The sequence below is a fragment of the Terrapene carolina genome, unplaced genomic scaffold (genome assembly GCF_002925995.2).
Source record: "Terrapene carolina triunguis isolate 2854851 unplaced genomic scaffold, T_m_triunguis-2.0 Scaffold58, whole genome shotgun sequence".
NCBI classification, from domain to species: domain Eukaryota; kingdom Metazoa; phylum Chordata; order Testudines; family Emydidae; genus Terrapene; species Terrapene triunguis.
In genome coordinates, this window is record NW_020664409.1 from 71156798 (window position 1) to 71173356 (window position 16559).

At 46.5% G+C, this 16559-nt stretch overlaps 1 protein-coding gene across 1 annotated transcript in view; it reads left to right on the top strand.

The window, feature by feature from the left end:
- SLC26A7 (solute carrier family 26 member 7) overlaps positions 1-16559 on the top strand; it is a 132442-nt gene that overhangs the window by 85619 nt on the left and 30264 nt on the right. Inside the window, exon 10 of the mRNA XM_029913363.1 lies at positions 881-976. Within this exon, the coding sequence (XP_029769223.1) occupies positions 881-976 (96 nt within the window). The remainder of the gene's footprint in view (positions 1-880; positions 977-16559) is intronic.

Here is a 16559-nt window from a genome sequence, read left to right on the forward strand (position 1 = left end):
TATTAGGGATTTGGGATCAGCCATGTCTTACTTTTACTATGCTTTATTGTTGATATATTGCCATAGGTGTGCAAGGTGCTTTCCACGTATGGGGTCCAGGCCTGAAATAGATTGCAGTCTAATTACATAATCTGCAGTCTGAGCCACTGGATAAGGGATGCACCGTGTGTGTGTGTGTGTGTGTGTGTGTGTGTGTGTGTGTGTGTGTGTGGCTTGTATTTTAACCTTTGCCTGTTTTCCTGTTTGTGGGGTTTTTTTTGGCCTTTTGCTATTTTCCTTTTTTATTTAACCCTATCCTATTACCCTTATTTTGAATCTTTCTTATTCCCCCTTTCCTACCTCCATATTTTGAGTCTATCCCTTCCTACTCCTGTTTTGATTCTGTCCTCCTCCTTCCTGCTCTGAGACCATACATTAAAAAGACTAATGCAGGGTTGGCCTGGTACCTTTACTCTGCCTGCCAAATCTCTGGATTCTCCACTCCAGGACCCTTCTGCAGAAGGTGGTGAGGAGTGGAATTGCTGCTTAATAGGGCAGGAATCATATCAGTACCTGGAAGTTACTAGCTCCTTTGCTCCAGAGAACCTCACCAGGTAGCAATAGTATGTGGGCCTGCTGGTACTAAAGCAGATAGGAACTTCTGGAGAGAAATAGCAGGCCTGTCTTCTTCAGTCCAGGGCCTCTCCTACATAGTCTGTTAGGGTGAGGAGAGTGGGTCTGGTGCCTTGCCTGTGCCCTTGATATCTATACTCAGAACATTTTTGAAGAATTTTCCTTGGTATTTCTAGGATTACGTTATATCAAGTACTAATTTGGGGAAAATGCCAATTTTGCTACCTAGCAGTTCCCTAATTGTCTTTTCCCTTTGCTTCTTTTTCAGTGTGTTCTAGCAAGTATCATTGTTGTGGGTCTAAAGGGAATGCTAATGCAGTTCCGTGATTTAAAAAAATATTGGAATGTGGATAAAATAGATTGGGTAAGTGAAATGTAACCTAAGGATGTTTTCCAGACAGAGGCTTAAACACATGCTTGCTAAACAAAACCTTAATACTGCTTTAGGCTGAGAACACATATGCCAGTGCAAGCCAGTTTTTTATATACTGCCAGCTTATTTTCTCAATCACAAAATAGCAGCATTTGAAATTTTAACTGCCTTTATAAGAAACAGGAATGGAATTTTGGCAAATTATTAAGGATAAAGCATAATTTAAGACAAAAAAGGTGTATGCAGTCAGACCTGGTTAATCAGAATGGATTTAGAATGTCCAATTTTGTATGTATACAAATCTCTTGGTTAGCTAGTCAGCACAGTTTTGCTGTGGAAGTGTAAAAATTCTGGTATTCTACCCTGGTACGTGGAATGAAAACTATACAGGACATATAGAAATAAAAGTACAAAAGATGTGGAAACAGATATTGTGTGCTTCTAATGATGTTGCGTAGATCTTAATCCAGATGAAAATAGTATTGGATATGGTTGATACTTTCCTGTTTGCAGAGTAAAACAGATTTTGTTTGGTTAAAACAAAAGACTCCATAGCAAGGAAGGTGAAATAGAGCTAGGATGACCCTATATCCCTATTTTATAGGGACAGTCCTGATATTTGGGGATTTTTCTTATATAGGTACCTATTACTCCCCACCCCTGTGCTGATTTTTTACTGCTATTGGGTCACCCTAAATGGAGCAGATTGGTGAAACAAAAAGTAATGCAGAGTCATACTCTAAAAGAAATCAGAACAGGACACTAGTATTCACAGCAAAGAACCCCTATCAAATATTCAAAGCAAATATGGCTGACATTCAGTCAACTGGTGGTGGTGGTGGTGATTTGTTGAGTGTTGGTCATGTTTCAGGAGGGCCAGTAGATTTCCCTCTCTTAGGGAGCCGTTGAATATTCCTTACAAGGCTCTATGTTATAGCTATTGGTTTGGACATATCTTGAAACATTTTAAAGCCTGTTTGTGGTCACTGTATGTAATTCTGTTAAGGAGTGTTAATGGTTGCATCCTTTGTTATGTTTATGGGAGGCATCTTAGATTCTTCTGGTCTCTTCAGGGAAATAGGATCTCAGGTGCCATAGCAGAAGCTCTTCACAGGAGTTGCATTAAAAATCTGGACTGATAACTTTTAGGGACAGTTCAGCTGGGTGATAATTTTCAGACTGTAACAGAGGAGGAGGATCACTGGGTCTCATCCACAGGTGTGGCGAAGTCTTTTATGAATTCTGTGTGCTGCAAGTGGTAAAGTTCTGGGCCTGTGTTGTACAACCCACATTCTAGTCTGTCCTTCACACACTTGACACTGGTTGCCAGAGTTCCCAAGTGATCTGTGTGGATGATGTGGAGAGAGGTTGTATTTCTGGACAAGTAAATTGATGTCAGTTGGTAGGAGACTATAACTATTCCATCAGCACGTTATTCTAATGACTAGATGGTGTTTTCTACCAGGATATTCTGGACGCTCACCTGACTCACTCTTTCAGAGACAGATTAGCCTGGTTGATTCTTTTTCCCTTGTGGGAAGGTTAGAAAGCTTTGATATCTGTTTAGAGGAAGTGAAGATCAGACAAGGCTATGAGCATGGTTATCATACCCAGGTTATCAACTAATGTTAAGATAAAATCAAGAGTGTATTCAGCTGTGTGAATATGCCTGGAATGTACCTTGGAGAATCTCATGCTTACCATTGTGGACATGAGGTCCTGAGCCATTGGGATGTGGATCTTGTCAACATAGGGGTTGAAGTCTCCTAGGAGAATAATTTAGGTTATTCCAGTGCCAGGCTTGTCAGTAGTTCTGTTAGTTCCTAAAAGAACCAAGAAGGCTTGTGTATTGGACAGTAGAATTCCCATGCTGATTCCATCTCTGTATTCTTGTTTGTTGAATATATTAGAACAATAATTCATCTTTGGCTAGCTGTATCATCCCCTCTGTTCAGTCTTTATAATGAAATGGTAAAGAATATTGCTCTAGAACAAGGGTCGGCAACCTTTCAGAAGTGGTGTGCCGAGTCTTCATTTATTCTCTCTAATTTAAGGTTTTGCGTGCCAATAATACATTTTAATGTTTTTAGAAGGTCTCTTTCTATATGTCTATAATATATAACTAAACTATTGTTGTATGTAAAGTAAATAAGGTTTTAAAAATGTTTAAGAAGCTTCATTTAAAATTAAATTAAAATGCAGAGTCCCCCAGACCGGTTTCCAGGACCCGGGCAGTGTGAGTGCCACTGAATATCAGCTCGCGTGCTGCCTTCGGCACACGTGCCATAGGTTGCCTACCCCTGCTCTAGATAGTATAATTCAAATTGAAAGATTGTCTTCTTTTGTAAATAGAAGTGTTGATCTTATATAACAGAATTGTTTGAGGAGATCCATCAAGACCAAGTAATATGAGTGACTACAATTAGTGCTGATTTTGGAATGTATTGGATCCCAGCAGCAACTGACAGTATATTGGAAATGAAAACAGTCTATTGCCTAGGTTTTTAAGTGTTTTGAAGATAGGAACTATACTAAAAACATTTAGAAATAATTAGCAACTGTCCTTTTGGAACAGATGTGAATAAAGAGCATTTAAAAGGGTGTGTCTCATGTAACGTAGAAGTCAAGATTGTTATTCTCATTGGTTTGGCAAATGCAGTGTCTGGAAATAGAATATTAGATACTATGTCAAATTATTATCTTTTTCTTTCATAAAAAGGGGAACTAAGAGGACCCCGGGGAATTATAGACAGGTCAGACTAACTTTGTTACCTGGAAAGATACTAGAACAAATGACTAAACAATCAGTTTGCAAGCACCTAGAAGATAATAGGGTTATAAGACATAGCCAGCATGGATTTGTTGAAAACAAATCATGCCAAACCAACCTAATTTTCTTCTTTGACAGTGTTACTGGGATAGTGGATAAGGGGAAAGCAGTAGACATGATCTATCTTGATCTTAGTAAGGCTTTTGATACAGTCCCACATGACATTCTCATAAGTAAACTAGGGAAATGTAGTCTAGATGAAGTTACTATAACATAGGTGCACACCTGGTTGAAAGACTGTTCTCAAAGAGTAGCTATCAATGGTTCACTGTCAAACTAGGAGGACGTATCTAAGTGGGAACCCACAGGGGTCAGTCCTGGGTCCAGTACTAGTCAATATTTTCATTAATGACTTGGATAATGGGGTGAAGCATATGCTTATAACATTTGCAAATGACACCAAGCTGGGAGGGGTTGCAGGCACTTCAGAGGACACAATTATAATTCAAAACAACCTTGACAAATTGGACAATTAGTCTGAAATCAAGAAGATGAAATTCAATAAAGACAAGTGCAAAGTACTTCACTTATGAAGGAAAAACAAATGCACAACTGCAAAATGGGGAATAACTTGCTACGTGTAGAACCTCTGAAAAGGATTTGGGGAAGTGGATCACAAATTGAATATGAGTCAACAATGTCATGCAGTTGTGAAAAAGGCTAATATCATTCTGGGGTATATTAATAAGAGCGTCGTGTAAAACACGAGAGGTAATTGTCCCCCTCTGCTCAGCACTGGTGAGGCCTCAGTTGGAATACTGTGTCCAGTTCTGGGCTCCACACTTCAGGAAAGATGGGGTCAAAGTGGAGAGAGTCCAAAGGAGAGCAATAAAGATGATAAAAGGTTTAGAAAACCTGACCTATGAGGAAAGGTGAATAAAACTGGGCATGCTTAGATTTGAGAAAAGGCGACTGAGGGAGGTTCTTCAAATATATTAAGGGCTGTTGAGGATCAGTTGTTCTCCCTGCCCACTGAAGGTAGGAGAAGAAGTAATGGGTTTATAATCTGTAGCAGCCCACCAGTCATAGGGAGGAAAGGAAAGGGGGATCCCCTCTTCTGGCTTTCAAACATCCCCCCCCCCAACCTCTCCAAGCTCATCATCAGAAGCAAGCTCCCTCCCCATAGACCAGGACCGACCAACTCAAAGTGGTATCAGACCCTTCCAGAACAACAGATGCAAAACCTGATGACCTATTTCCACTGCTACAATGATCAGCACCGCTCACACACACCTTTCAAGATCCATGCGTCCTGCACATGTCTATCACAACACGTGGTGTACCTCAAACCAGTGCACTAAATGCCCCAATAGCAACTATGTGGGCGAAACCAGATAATCACTATGCGCTCGAATGAACTCACACAGGAAAATGATAAAAGACAAAAACACCACATCACCTCAAGGTGTACATTTGTCTCATTGTACATCTGGCCTATCAGTCCCAATCTTCAAAAGAAGCCTGCACAATATTTTCAAAAGATGAGCCTGGGAGCTTAAATTCATAACTTAGCTAGATACTAAAAATCAAGGATTGAACAGAAACACTGTATTTATGGCTTATTACAGCAATCTGCTGCAACCCACTAATAATGCCCCCCTCCCCACCAGCTACTTCCCCTCTGCCCTTCCTTTTCTCCTTATGACTGGAGGGGTGTTAATGGGCCACTTCACCTTGAATGGTCCCTTGAAATATGTGTTAACTACTTAAGGTAAAAAATCTGTTCCACCTTGTATTTAGCAGTAACACTGAATTAGTTTCCCAGACCAGCAGAAGAGTTCAGTGTAAGCTCAAAAGCTTGTCTCTCTCACGAGCAGAAGTTGGTCCAATAAAAGATATTACCTCACTATAGGCGACGCATGGCGGGCATGCGGGGTCCAGTGCCCTCCCCCCCATCCCCCAATTTCTGCTCAACCTGCTGGGGAGGGAGAGGGCTCTGTCCTTCTTCTGCCATGCCTGCCCCCCCAGCACATTTGGCCCTTTCCCTGGCAGCTGAGCCTGGGCAGGGAGCAGAAGGGATGGGACCAGCTGCTTCTCACGCCAGCTGAGGGTGGCTGCTGCTGTGTGCAATGCGGTGACTGCCTGTGAGAACCTGGCTGGTGAGGCGGCAGCAGCCCACCCCCTCTGTTCCCTGCCTGGGCCCAGCTGCCGGGGACGGGCCGAGCAAGCCAAAGCCGCACCCTGGCACGTTTCTGGCTTGCTTGGCCCCTGTCCCTGGCAGCCAGGCCTAGGCAGTGAGTGGAGGGGGTGGGCCGCCACCGTCTCCCCTGCTGGGCTGTCTCTCAGGCAGCTGCTACGCTGTGCAGAGTCAGCAACCTGGAGTGGCCACCTTCAGCCGGCATGAAAAGTGGCTCAGTCCTGCTCCCCACCAGGGCCCGGCTGCCACGGAGAGCAGTCAGGCAAGCTGGGGGGAAGGGAAGGCACAGTGGGAGAAGGTCAGAGCCCCCCACAGGTACCTTTGGTGGGGTGGGGAGAGCACGGAGATCCTGGGCTGGGCGCAGAGCCGGGGGTTGCTGGGGAAGGCACCGGGAGCAGGTTCCCTAGCTTCTGCTCAGCCAGAGGTAAGGGCATTTTCTTCACCCTGTACTAGGGTTACCATCCGTCCGTATTTCCCCGGGCATGTCCGGCTTTTGCGTCTCTAAATAGCTATCCGGGAGGAATGGGTAACAAGGTTAAAATGTCCGGGGTTTTTTTCTCCCTCGCCTCCCTCCCTCCCTTCCATGCAGATTGCGGCTGCTGATTGGGCGGCTGGGCCGATTGAGCCGCTCCCATTGGCCTCCAGCAGCCAGAGCCCTCCCCTGCTCCCCCCTCCCTCTGTCTGCGGCCCTGTGTAACACACAAACCGACCCACCGGGCAGCGTGTTTTGCCTACACGTGGAGCCAGAATGGTAAGGGGAGTCCGGGTGGGGGGAAGTCAGGGAGCAGGGGAGTGTTGGATGGGTCCCCGGCCTCCACCTGCCACCCCCCTCCCACTGCGCGTCCATCCCCCGCGGGCCCCCGCTCCCTGCCTGCCTCTCCCTTGCCTGCTTGTACTGCCAGAGCCAGCAGCAACTGCTGTCTGCTGCCCCCGGGTCCTAGCGTCCCCCATCCACTAATGGGAAAACAGGCTGCCCTTACCCTGCCCTTCCACCCTAGCCCTGAGCCTCTCCAACGCCCCAAACCCCTCAGCCCCAGCCCTCATCCCCCTGCACCCTAATCCTCTGCCCCAGCCCTGAGCCCCCTCCTGCATCATGAACCCCTCATCCTCAGACCCACAGCCCTCACCCCTGCATTCCCTCCTATCCCCAAACTCCCTCCCAAACCCCCTCCCCCCTTCCCACACACCCCTTCCTGCCCTCAAACTCCCTCCCAAAGCCTGCAGCCCCTCCCTTTGCACCGCCTCCCACCCCCAAACTCCATCCCATAGCCTGCACCCCTCACCACCTCCTGCATGCCCACCCCCTGCCCCAGCCCGGAGCCTGCACCTAGCACCCAAACTCTATCCCAGAGCCTGCACCCTGCACCCCTCCTGCACCCTAATCCCCAGCCCAGGACCTGCACCCCAGACCTCCTCCCCCCACCCAACCCCCCTCCCACAGCCTTAGGCAGGTGGGAGGGGGTTCTGGGCACCACCAAAATTTCTACAACCCTGCCACCCATGCGAGTGGATAAGGGTCAGGGCAGTCAGGGGACAGGTAGGGTTCTAGGGGGGTTCTCAGCAGGGGGCAGTCAGGGGACAAGAAGCAGGGGGCTTGGGGTTCTGAGGGGGGGCAGTAAGGGGGTGGGAAGTGGGAGGGAGTGGATGGGGTGGGGCTAGGGCGGGGCTTCCCCCCTCCCCAGTGTCCTCTTTTTTGATTGTGGAAATATGGTAACCCTACCCTGTACCTCTCCTACTGAGCGAGCTCCGTGGAGAACTATGAGTCTCCCCAGGCTGGGGCTGGCCCCAGCTGGGCCCAGAGGCATGTGCTTCCCGCTCCTATGGCCCCAGCCCTGCAGGAGCCAGTGGATTGGCTGCCCTGGCCCAGGGAGGTGGGGCTTGAAGTTCCTCCCAGAGACAACACATGAGGGGTCATGTGTCCCCCCCCTTTATTTTGTGCCCCCCCAGTATCAGGAGGCACAAGACTGATTTGTCTCTCTAATATCCTGGGACCAACATGGCGACAACAACACTGCATAAAACAATGGAAGATATCATTCTGCCATCTGAAATGAAAACTCCACAACATGAAGAAAAAGGAAACAAAACTTAACAGTGACATCTACTTCCTGAGCAAATGCAAGAAACAAAACATCATCCCCAGAGGTCTCACCATCTATAACCCTCTGACCACTACATACAACTCCAAATATGCTGAACAGCTCTCCAGATGGACTTCAGAAAAACTGAGGAACCACTTACTGCACCTCACATACTCTGGAAGGGACCACCTTGAACAAGAAATCATGACATGCTCCCACACACTGGAAGAAAAAAAATCAGGAAAGTTACCTGGAAATCATACAAGAAATCAAAAAAACTGTATATATAAAAAAATCCCTGATGAGAGCCGTCCAAAACAAAAACAAAAAACTGAACCAACTACAACTACTCCACAACCCACAGAACAGCAACTCCAGGAGAAACTATGGCACCAGTACCCATCACGTGGACATTACACGAAACCTAAACCTCATCAGTTTATCAATACTACCCTAATTGGAGGTGAATTATCTGTACTCTCTAAGGGATTGAACATCTGCCCCACCACAGAACCTGATTCCATACTAGCATGTGGAAAACTAGAAGAATTCTTCCCCTGGCTCCACCTGAAAGAATTCTTTCACAACAATGATGACACCACTCACAATTACCACGTCCCATCGACAATCATAAGAAAAAAGAATCATATGTAGGCACCAACTTACTTAGATCCCGGGGGGTGCTCGACCCCGCTCTGCCCCAGGCCATGCCCCCATTCCACCCCATCCCCCAAACCCTCCCCCTGCCTCTTCTCGCCCCCTCCCCCTGCCTCTTCCTGCCCCCACTTCTATTCCTCTCCCCCAGCACCTCATGCACACCGCTGAACAGCTGATTGCGGCGGGCAGGAGGTGCTGGGAGGGATGGGGAGGCGCTGATCCATGGGGCTGCCGGTGGGTGCTGAGCACCCACTAGTTTTTTTCCCATGGGTGCTCCAGGGCTAGACCACCCACAGAGTCGGTGCCTATGGAATCATCTGATTGGACAACAAATAGTGGATGAAACCATGCTCTTGATCATGATATTGATTGCTTCAGGAAGAAAATTGACTGAAATTCTTAACAAACACCAAATCCACCACAATCTCTCCACCACTGAGAGGACAGTATACAGTACCTGAAATCCAGCTACCAGATAGTGATCCAACCAGCAGCCAAAGGGGGTGCCATCGTAATCCTCAGCTGTGATGACTACATTTACGAGGCCAACCAACAACACTGTGACACCACCACCTGCTATAAAGAACTCAAAGAAGACCCCTCAGCACAATTTACCCAGGAAGTTAAGGATATCATCAAATCCTTTCCCAAACAACTCCAAGAGAAACTCTACAAACTCATCTCCCAGGAATGCACTCCAGGGACCTTCTACATGCTTCCCAAGATACACAAACAGGGGAACCCATGCAGACCCATCATATCTGGCTGTGGCACAGTTACTGAAACGATATTGGGACTCATAGAAACCATCCTTAAACCACTAACCACACAAAGGGCCAGGTTCCTCCAGGACACAACTGACTTCCTCCACAAACCCCGCAACATTAACAACCTCCCTCAGAACACCATCCTTGCCCCCATGGATGTTACCTTCTTTTACATCAACATCCCTCACAATGTTGGCATAGCTGCCTGCCTCAAATATTTACAACACAATAGACAACCTTCAGATATCCACCCCAAACACATCAAACTCATTCATTTAATTCTCACCCCTAACAATTTTACATTCCCCAATGAACACTTTGTCCAAACCATGGGGGAACAGCCATGGATACTAGGATGGCTCCCCAATACGCCAACCTCTTCATGGGCCACCTTGAAGAAGAATTTCTGGACAAATGTACCACTATACCAACAATATACCTGAGATACATCAATGATATTTTGATCCTCTGGACAGATGACTTAAACTCCCTCATAGATTTCCACCTCAACAACCACTATCCATCCATTAAACTCTCACTGGAACACTCCCATACCAGTGTCAACTTCCCGAACACCATGATTAGCTTCAACAATGGAACACTACAGACATCTATATACAAAAAACGCATGGATCACCACATCCACCTTCACAGATCCAGTAACCACCCCAAACACACTAAGAAATCTGTTATCTCCAGCCAGGCACTCAGATACCACAGAATATGCTCTGAGGAGAAAGTACGAGATATACACCTTAACACACCTCAAACCTGTGTTCACCAAACAAGCACAATCCACCAGAGAAGTAGATCACAACATGAAACAGGCAACCTAAATACCCCGAGAGAACTTGCTTCAATACAGAAATAAAAGCCTCTGAGGCCGCCCACTCCTAGATGTCACCTACCATCCCACACTGGAACCCATACAGAGTGTCATCAAACAACTACAATACATATTTGATGCGGACTCGAAAGCTTGTCTCTCTCATCAGCAGAAGTTGGTCCAATAAAAGATATTACCTCACCCACTTTGCCTCTTAATGCTGGGAGCAACACGGCTACAATGACACTGCATACATGGAATGTGTTATTGTTAAGGTTTGAAGAATACTGTGGTTAAATTATAAGCCTCTGATATCTCTCTCAAAGTGGCTTGCCAAAGAAATCTTTGAGGTTTCTATGTCTTCTTTGTTGAACCTTGCAACAATCCATAATTTAGAATGTCCAGCAGAGAATCAACAAAATTGTTTTTCTAAGAGTCTGGGTGCTACCCAGACTAACAAAGTACTGACTCATGGCCAACATAAACCTTGGAAAGGGTGATTGACATGCGAGAGCATGATTGCTTTGGCTCATCCACTCCAGCTTTGTGTGGCTCTTGTTACAACTAAGATGAAGAATGTCATTCTGTCAAAGGAGGGTTCTAAGTGCGCTCACCAGCTTTCCTAAAATCAAATACTGCTTTTGTTCCTTCCACTGTCTTTTAGATTGCTCTAGATCTAACATCCTCAGTAGCAGGAGGCTTTGGTGTCAGTTTATATATTGACTTCCTATCAAATAGAGAGTCTGGCAAAAAGATTCAGAGAATCCACTGACATCACTAGTGGAGAAAGAGATTTAAAGTATCTTAATTATTTATTGCCTAGTATTATCTTAGTGCCTGGAAGCCCCAGTCAGGATTGGACCCCACTGCACTTGATTCTGTACTAACAGAGAAGTAGATATTGGTCCCTTTCCTGAAGGCCTGGGGATTACAGCGGATGAGAAGCCGGATATGAGTCAGCAGTGTATCCTTGTTGTCAAGAAGGCTAATGGCATATTGGGCTGCATTAGTAGGAGCATTGCCAGCAGATCGAGGGAAGTGATTATTTCCCTCTATTCGGCACTGGTGAGGCCACATCTGGAGTATTGCGTCCAGTTTTGGGCCCCCCACTACAGAAAGAATGTGGACAAATTGGAGAGAGTCCAGCGGAGGGCAATGAAAATGATCAGGGGGCTGGGGCACATGACTTACGAGGAGAGGCTGAGGGAACTGGGTTTGTTTAGTCTGCAGAAGAGAAGAGTGAGGGGGGCCTTCAACTACCTGAAGGGGGGTTCCAAAGAGGATGGAGCTCGGCTGTTCTCAGTGGTGGCAGATGACGGAACAATGAGCAATGGTCTCAAGTTGCAGTGTGGGAGGTCTAGGTTGGATATTAGGAAACATTATTTCACTAGGAGGGTGGTGAAGCACTGGAATGGGTTACCTAGGGAGGTGGTGGAATCTCCATCTTCAGAGGTTTTTAAGGCCCGGCTTGACAAAGCCTTTGCTGGGATGATTTAGTTGGTGTTGGTCCTGCTTTGAGCAGGGGTTTGGACTAGATGACCTCCTGAGGTCTCTTCCAACCCTAATATTCTATGATTCTACGAGCCTGACAGTAGTTGAGAGGGGTACACATACTAATGTAGCATTAGGATCCAGCATTTAAAAGAGACCTGCATCATCTGGGTAATAAAAATCAATTGTGCCCACAGTTCTCAACAGTGTTTGGTTTTGTATCCCCAAGCATAGGCTTTGTATGGATTGCCTGATTTTTCTCCTTCTCTTTTTCTTTCTGCTGTCTCTACCCTCGAAGCTAAAGCATTCTCTCCATTGAGCATGTGCAAAACAGGCAGTACCAGTATGTTTCCCTACGCTGTCCCACCAGTGGATCTTAGTCATGTTATAAAGGAACCATTTATCTCAGAATGAGATTGTACTCTCAATTCCATTTCCCTTATATCCCTGCTAATACTTTTTATAAGTAGCCGAAAGCTTGTTTTGCTTCCATTTGTCCAGCAAATGTTTAGATTAATGAGGGTCTCAGTGATGTCCAGAGCTGAAATACAAATTTCTGGACAAAACTCCAGGTTTAAAAGCTTTGAATGAACAAACTAAGATCAGGGCTTACAAATTGGTAAGTGTATGAGTTATTACAACGCGTAGAGACTTTTGTAGCTGTCATAAGTGTGGTAAAGTGAGGCGAGATGTTAGCAACATGGTAGCATTGAGGCTTAGCAAAATTTACAAATTGAAGTGCAAGTGGTTTGGTCTGAAGAGCAGTAAAGATTAAGCCATGGCTGAATGGGCTCCATTTGATTCAGTTTGTATTTAAAGTTCAAAGTTGCTGGATTAGCCTTTTCATGTGTAATAAAAACAGCCTGGTAAATAGGTTTTGACTTTTTGTTTTCCCTGGTGATATTCTGCACAGTAATTTGTGTAAGTTTTAATTTTAAGACATGTCTAGAATTTATGAGTATTTGGTTTCAAGGAATAAGCTAGCTCTTTGCTATTTGCTCAAAAGAGGTGTCACCTAAGAAAGACAGCAGATCTTTTTTTTGTAGTTTGGCACTTCAAAGAGTTGGAAGGAAAACATTTTGCTCAGCAAAGTGTTATAACATCCCACATTGTGTAAAGCATAACTGTATAAAATGTGATTTATATTTGACAATAAAGGGCCAAATCCTGAAGTCTTTACTCAGGCAAAACCTTCCATTATTAGATCCAAAGTACTGAATTGCATCTGGCATTTCTGAACTAACTGCTGTGGCATCAGCCATTTTTTGAAGAGAAAAGACATTGGTAACACTGGTCGTGTGTTTGTGATATGGTCTATTCTCTCCACAAACTTGAACAGTTAGTATTGCAATTAATCAGAGATACATGCAGCTGTGGAGAAAAATATTCCTGAGATTGTAAACTCATTTCCATCCTTCTGTGAGACTTTATATAAGACTAGATGCCACTCTTTGCTCAAAGTTCCCTCAACTATACCAATATTTACTGAGTGCCCCCAGAAGACAGGCATTCAGTACATTTATTCATTTAATACTTATTCTGTTTTCATTTTAAGTCTGTGGTTTGTATTTCTGTTCTGATGCTTGCTTCCACTCCCATGTGAATTCCCAGCATGAGCTATATTTAAGATGTTCTGTCAACCACAGAAGTCCACTGGAACATGGCATGGGGCCGGTCACATTTAAATGCCATTGTCTTAGTACACTCTACAATTTTGAAAAAACGTTTTAAATGTTATAATAGTCAACTGTCAAAGAGCATGCCTTCCCTGCAGTGCCCGGTATGATTCTGCTGAGTCCTGCCTCCATTTCCCTTACCCTTAAGGTACCCTTAAAAAGTCCACAGTCCAGATATTCAAACCGTTCTCCTTTCTGGGGTCCACTTTATTAAGTTCTGCACAAAGTGTTTCAAAAGAAAATTGAAAGATCAATCAAATTGAAACTTCATCTCAATTTTCAGCGGGGCCAAACCCCTCTGTGGCATGGCCCACTTGCTCTGGCAATGCATGGGGGGGCATGTGGGGTCATGTGCCCCTCCCAGATTTCTGACAGGGTTTGCTGGCCCCGTTGAGTCACATGGTGCAGCCGGGCCCCCTCCCTGCATGGTAGCTGCCGGTGCCGGCAAGCTGCGTCCCACGGGGAGAGGCAGAAGCAACAGCTGGGTGCTGCAGGGAGAGGTTGCTGCTTTCGGGAAGGGGAGACTGAGGGTAAGGGGGTGGGCGTGACTCAAGCAGTTCCAGGGGTGGCCGAACTTTTAAATTGTGCCCCCCCCCCCCACTATCAGCAGGTATGGGTTGTCCCTGCTTCTACCTCTGCTCAAGTCCACAAACCACTCAGAGACCTTTATGCTGATAAAACACCCAGTGCAGTTTACTTACAATGTTGATTCCCACCATTCTTGTAACCATACAGACTTACTCCTACAGACTTAGGGAGCCTTCAGTTCTTCGATGGGTGCTCCACTACCCGTCCTCCTCCCCTCTGTTTTGGAGCCAAAAACATATGTGTTGCGGCAGAGAGGGAACTGGGGATGGTTGGACCGCACAACACTATATATATGTCCGGCACACAGCGCGATCCGGGGAGATGCGCATGTGCGGTCCGATCCCAGGTGCAGGGGGCGCTGACACACCTACAAGTTGAGCACCCATAGGGACACACGTCTTGAAGAACCTCAGTTACTGCACAGGGTAAGTAACCTTCTCCTCCTGAGGCAAGCAGGGAAGATCAATTAATTAATCAATCAATCTCTCTGTCTGCTCCTCCCTTCCTACTTCTTTCTTGTGCCTTTTTGTATCCTCTGCCTAATGACTTAATTAGTCTTTCAGCTTTCCTCCACCTCCCCCCACCAATTAGGCACAGCTCTTCTTAACAATGTTTGTTCTGCAGTGTTTAATTGGAGCTGCAGTAACCAGAGTGCTGGCTCAGCTGTTATTGCCCAGCACTCTGTCACACACCACACACCCCCTTACCTGACAGTAAGATTTTTCTTTCCCCATGCTCCATCTCGCTTAGTGGAGGTGCCACCCTGCAGGAGTCTCTCCCTGTCCCTAGGCTGATCATCTGGTCATCCTTGTGGGGTCTGCTCATTCTCCATCCACAAAAATCACACTTTGTGAGGGGAGGAGACCCCCCCCCAGCTCCATCTCAGCCTGCAAGTCTTCACACCATGGGCACCCTAGGGATACTCCCCTTATTCTCCCCATTTGTATCTGGCAAAGGATTGAGGTTACTCCCTTTATCCTCCTGTCCAGTTAGGAGCTCAGGTTCTCCCAACCCTCCAAACTGTGCCTGGGTTTCTTCTCCTTGGGGTTGTGTTGCAGGGGTTCCATCAACCTCTACTGAGGAGCTTGGGCTTCCTTAATTCCACCCCCCCAAACCTTCAATTGCCTGGGGAAGTCTCCTTTCCTCTTGACTTGGGTGCTGTTGACTAGGGGCTTATACAGTTTCTCCTATGGGTTCAGTTTTTTCTCTTATGAACATAGAATGTGTCCATGTGGATAGTTGCTCTCGAAATCATCCAGTGAGCCTTCGCCAGCTCCCTCTTGACAAGGGAGCAAGCTGAGGCTGTATCCACAAGGCCCCTCTGGAGTTTCCTCCTTGTCCTAGCCCAGCCACAAAACTCAACAAAACCACAGTCCATATACAGGCAGTCCCTTTTTGTGTGTCACTGTCACCCACCCTGATAGCATGTAATGGAATGAGCCCCAGCCGGAACTCCTTGGGGTTCTTCCTTCTTGCTCTCTACACCCCTTCCTGCTGTGGGTTCTCCAGTCTTCCTCCCAAGCTCTAGACCCTTAACTGGTTGTCCTTCTTTCCCAGAAAAGTCTGCCTCTGTGTATTCCTCAGTCAATTTCACAGCGTCATCCGCTGTACGTGGTGGATACTGTCTAACCCATGCTTATAGGTTCTTAGGGAGGCCTTGAAGGAACTGTTCTAGCACTACAGCATCCGTTATTTCCCCCACTGTTCGGGTGTCTGGTTTTAACCAGCGGGTGGCCAGTCCATCAAGCCTTGGGTGAATGCCTGGGCCTGTAAACCCCCAGTCCACCTTGGCGGTACTTCTCAGTGGACAGACTCACCTGATCCAGGATGGCTGCCCTCATCACCTCATAATTCCTGGCCTGCTCCTCACTCATAGCCATATAAGCCGCTTGGGCTTCCTCTGCCAGATAGGGAGCCAGCCGCAGAGCCCCGGTGGCCCTATCCCAACCTGCACCCATAGCTATCCTCTCCAAAGTGCCCAGGAATGCATCAGGGTCATCTGCAGGGCCAATCTTATGTAGTCCTATGCCCTGTGTCCAGGTGCCATCCCCCACCATGGGACTCACCACCTTCTGTAGGAGCTGCTGCTGCACATTGGTTTGTTCCCTTATGAAATCTTGCAAGCTTTTCTGTTGCTCTGCCTGCCAGTTAAACAAAGCCTGCCTCTCTATGTTGGTGGGATTATTCAAATCTTTGTAGGGTCTTCTGCATTTCTTCTTACTGTTTTACCAGCCATTGCAGGGTCTCCTCCATCGTCCAGGCCACCAAACCCTTGTGCTGGCTAAGATCCCAAACAAGCCCCCACATGTGGCAGGCTCACTTGCTCCTGCTTCAGCTCAAGTCCACAAACCTCTGAGAGACTTTCATGCTGATAAAACACCTGGAGCAGTTTATTTACAATGTTGATTCCCACCACCCTTGTACAACATTCCACCTTAGTCCCACAGACTTTGGGAGCCTTCAGCCCCAGAGGCAAGCAGGGAAGATCAATCTCTCCCTCCCTCTCTCTACTTCTTTTTTT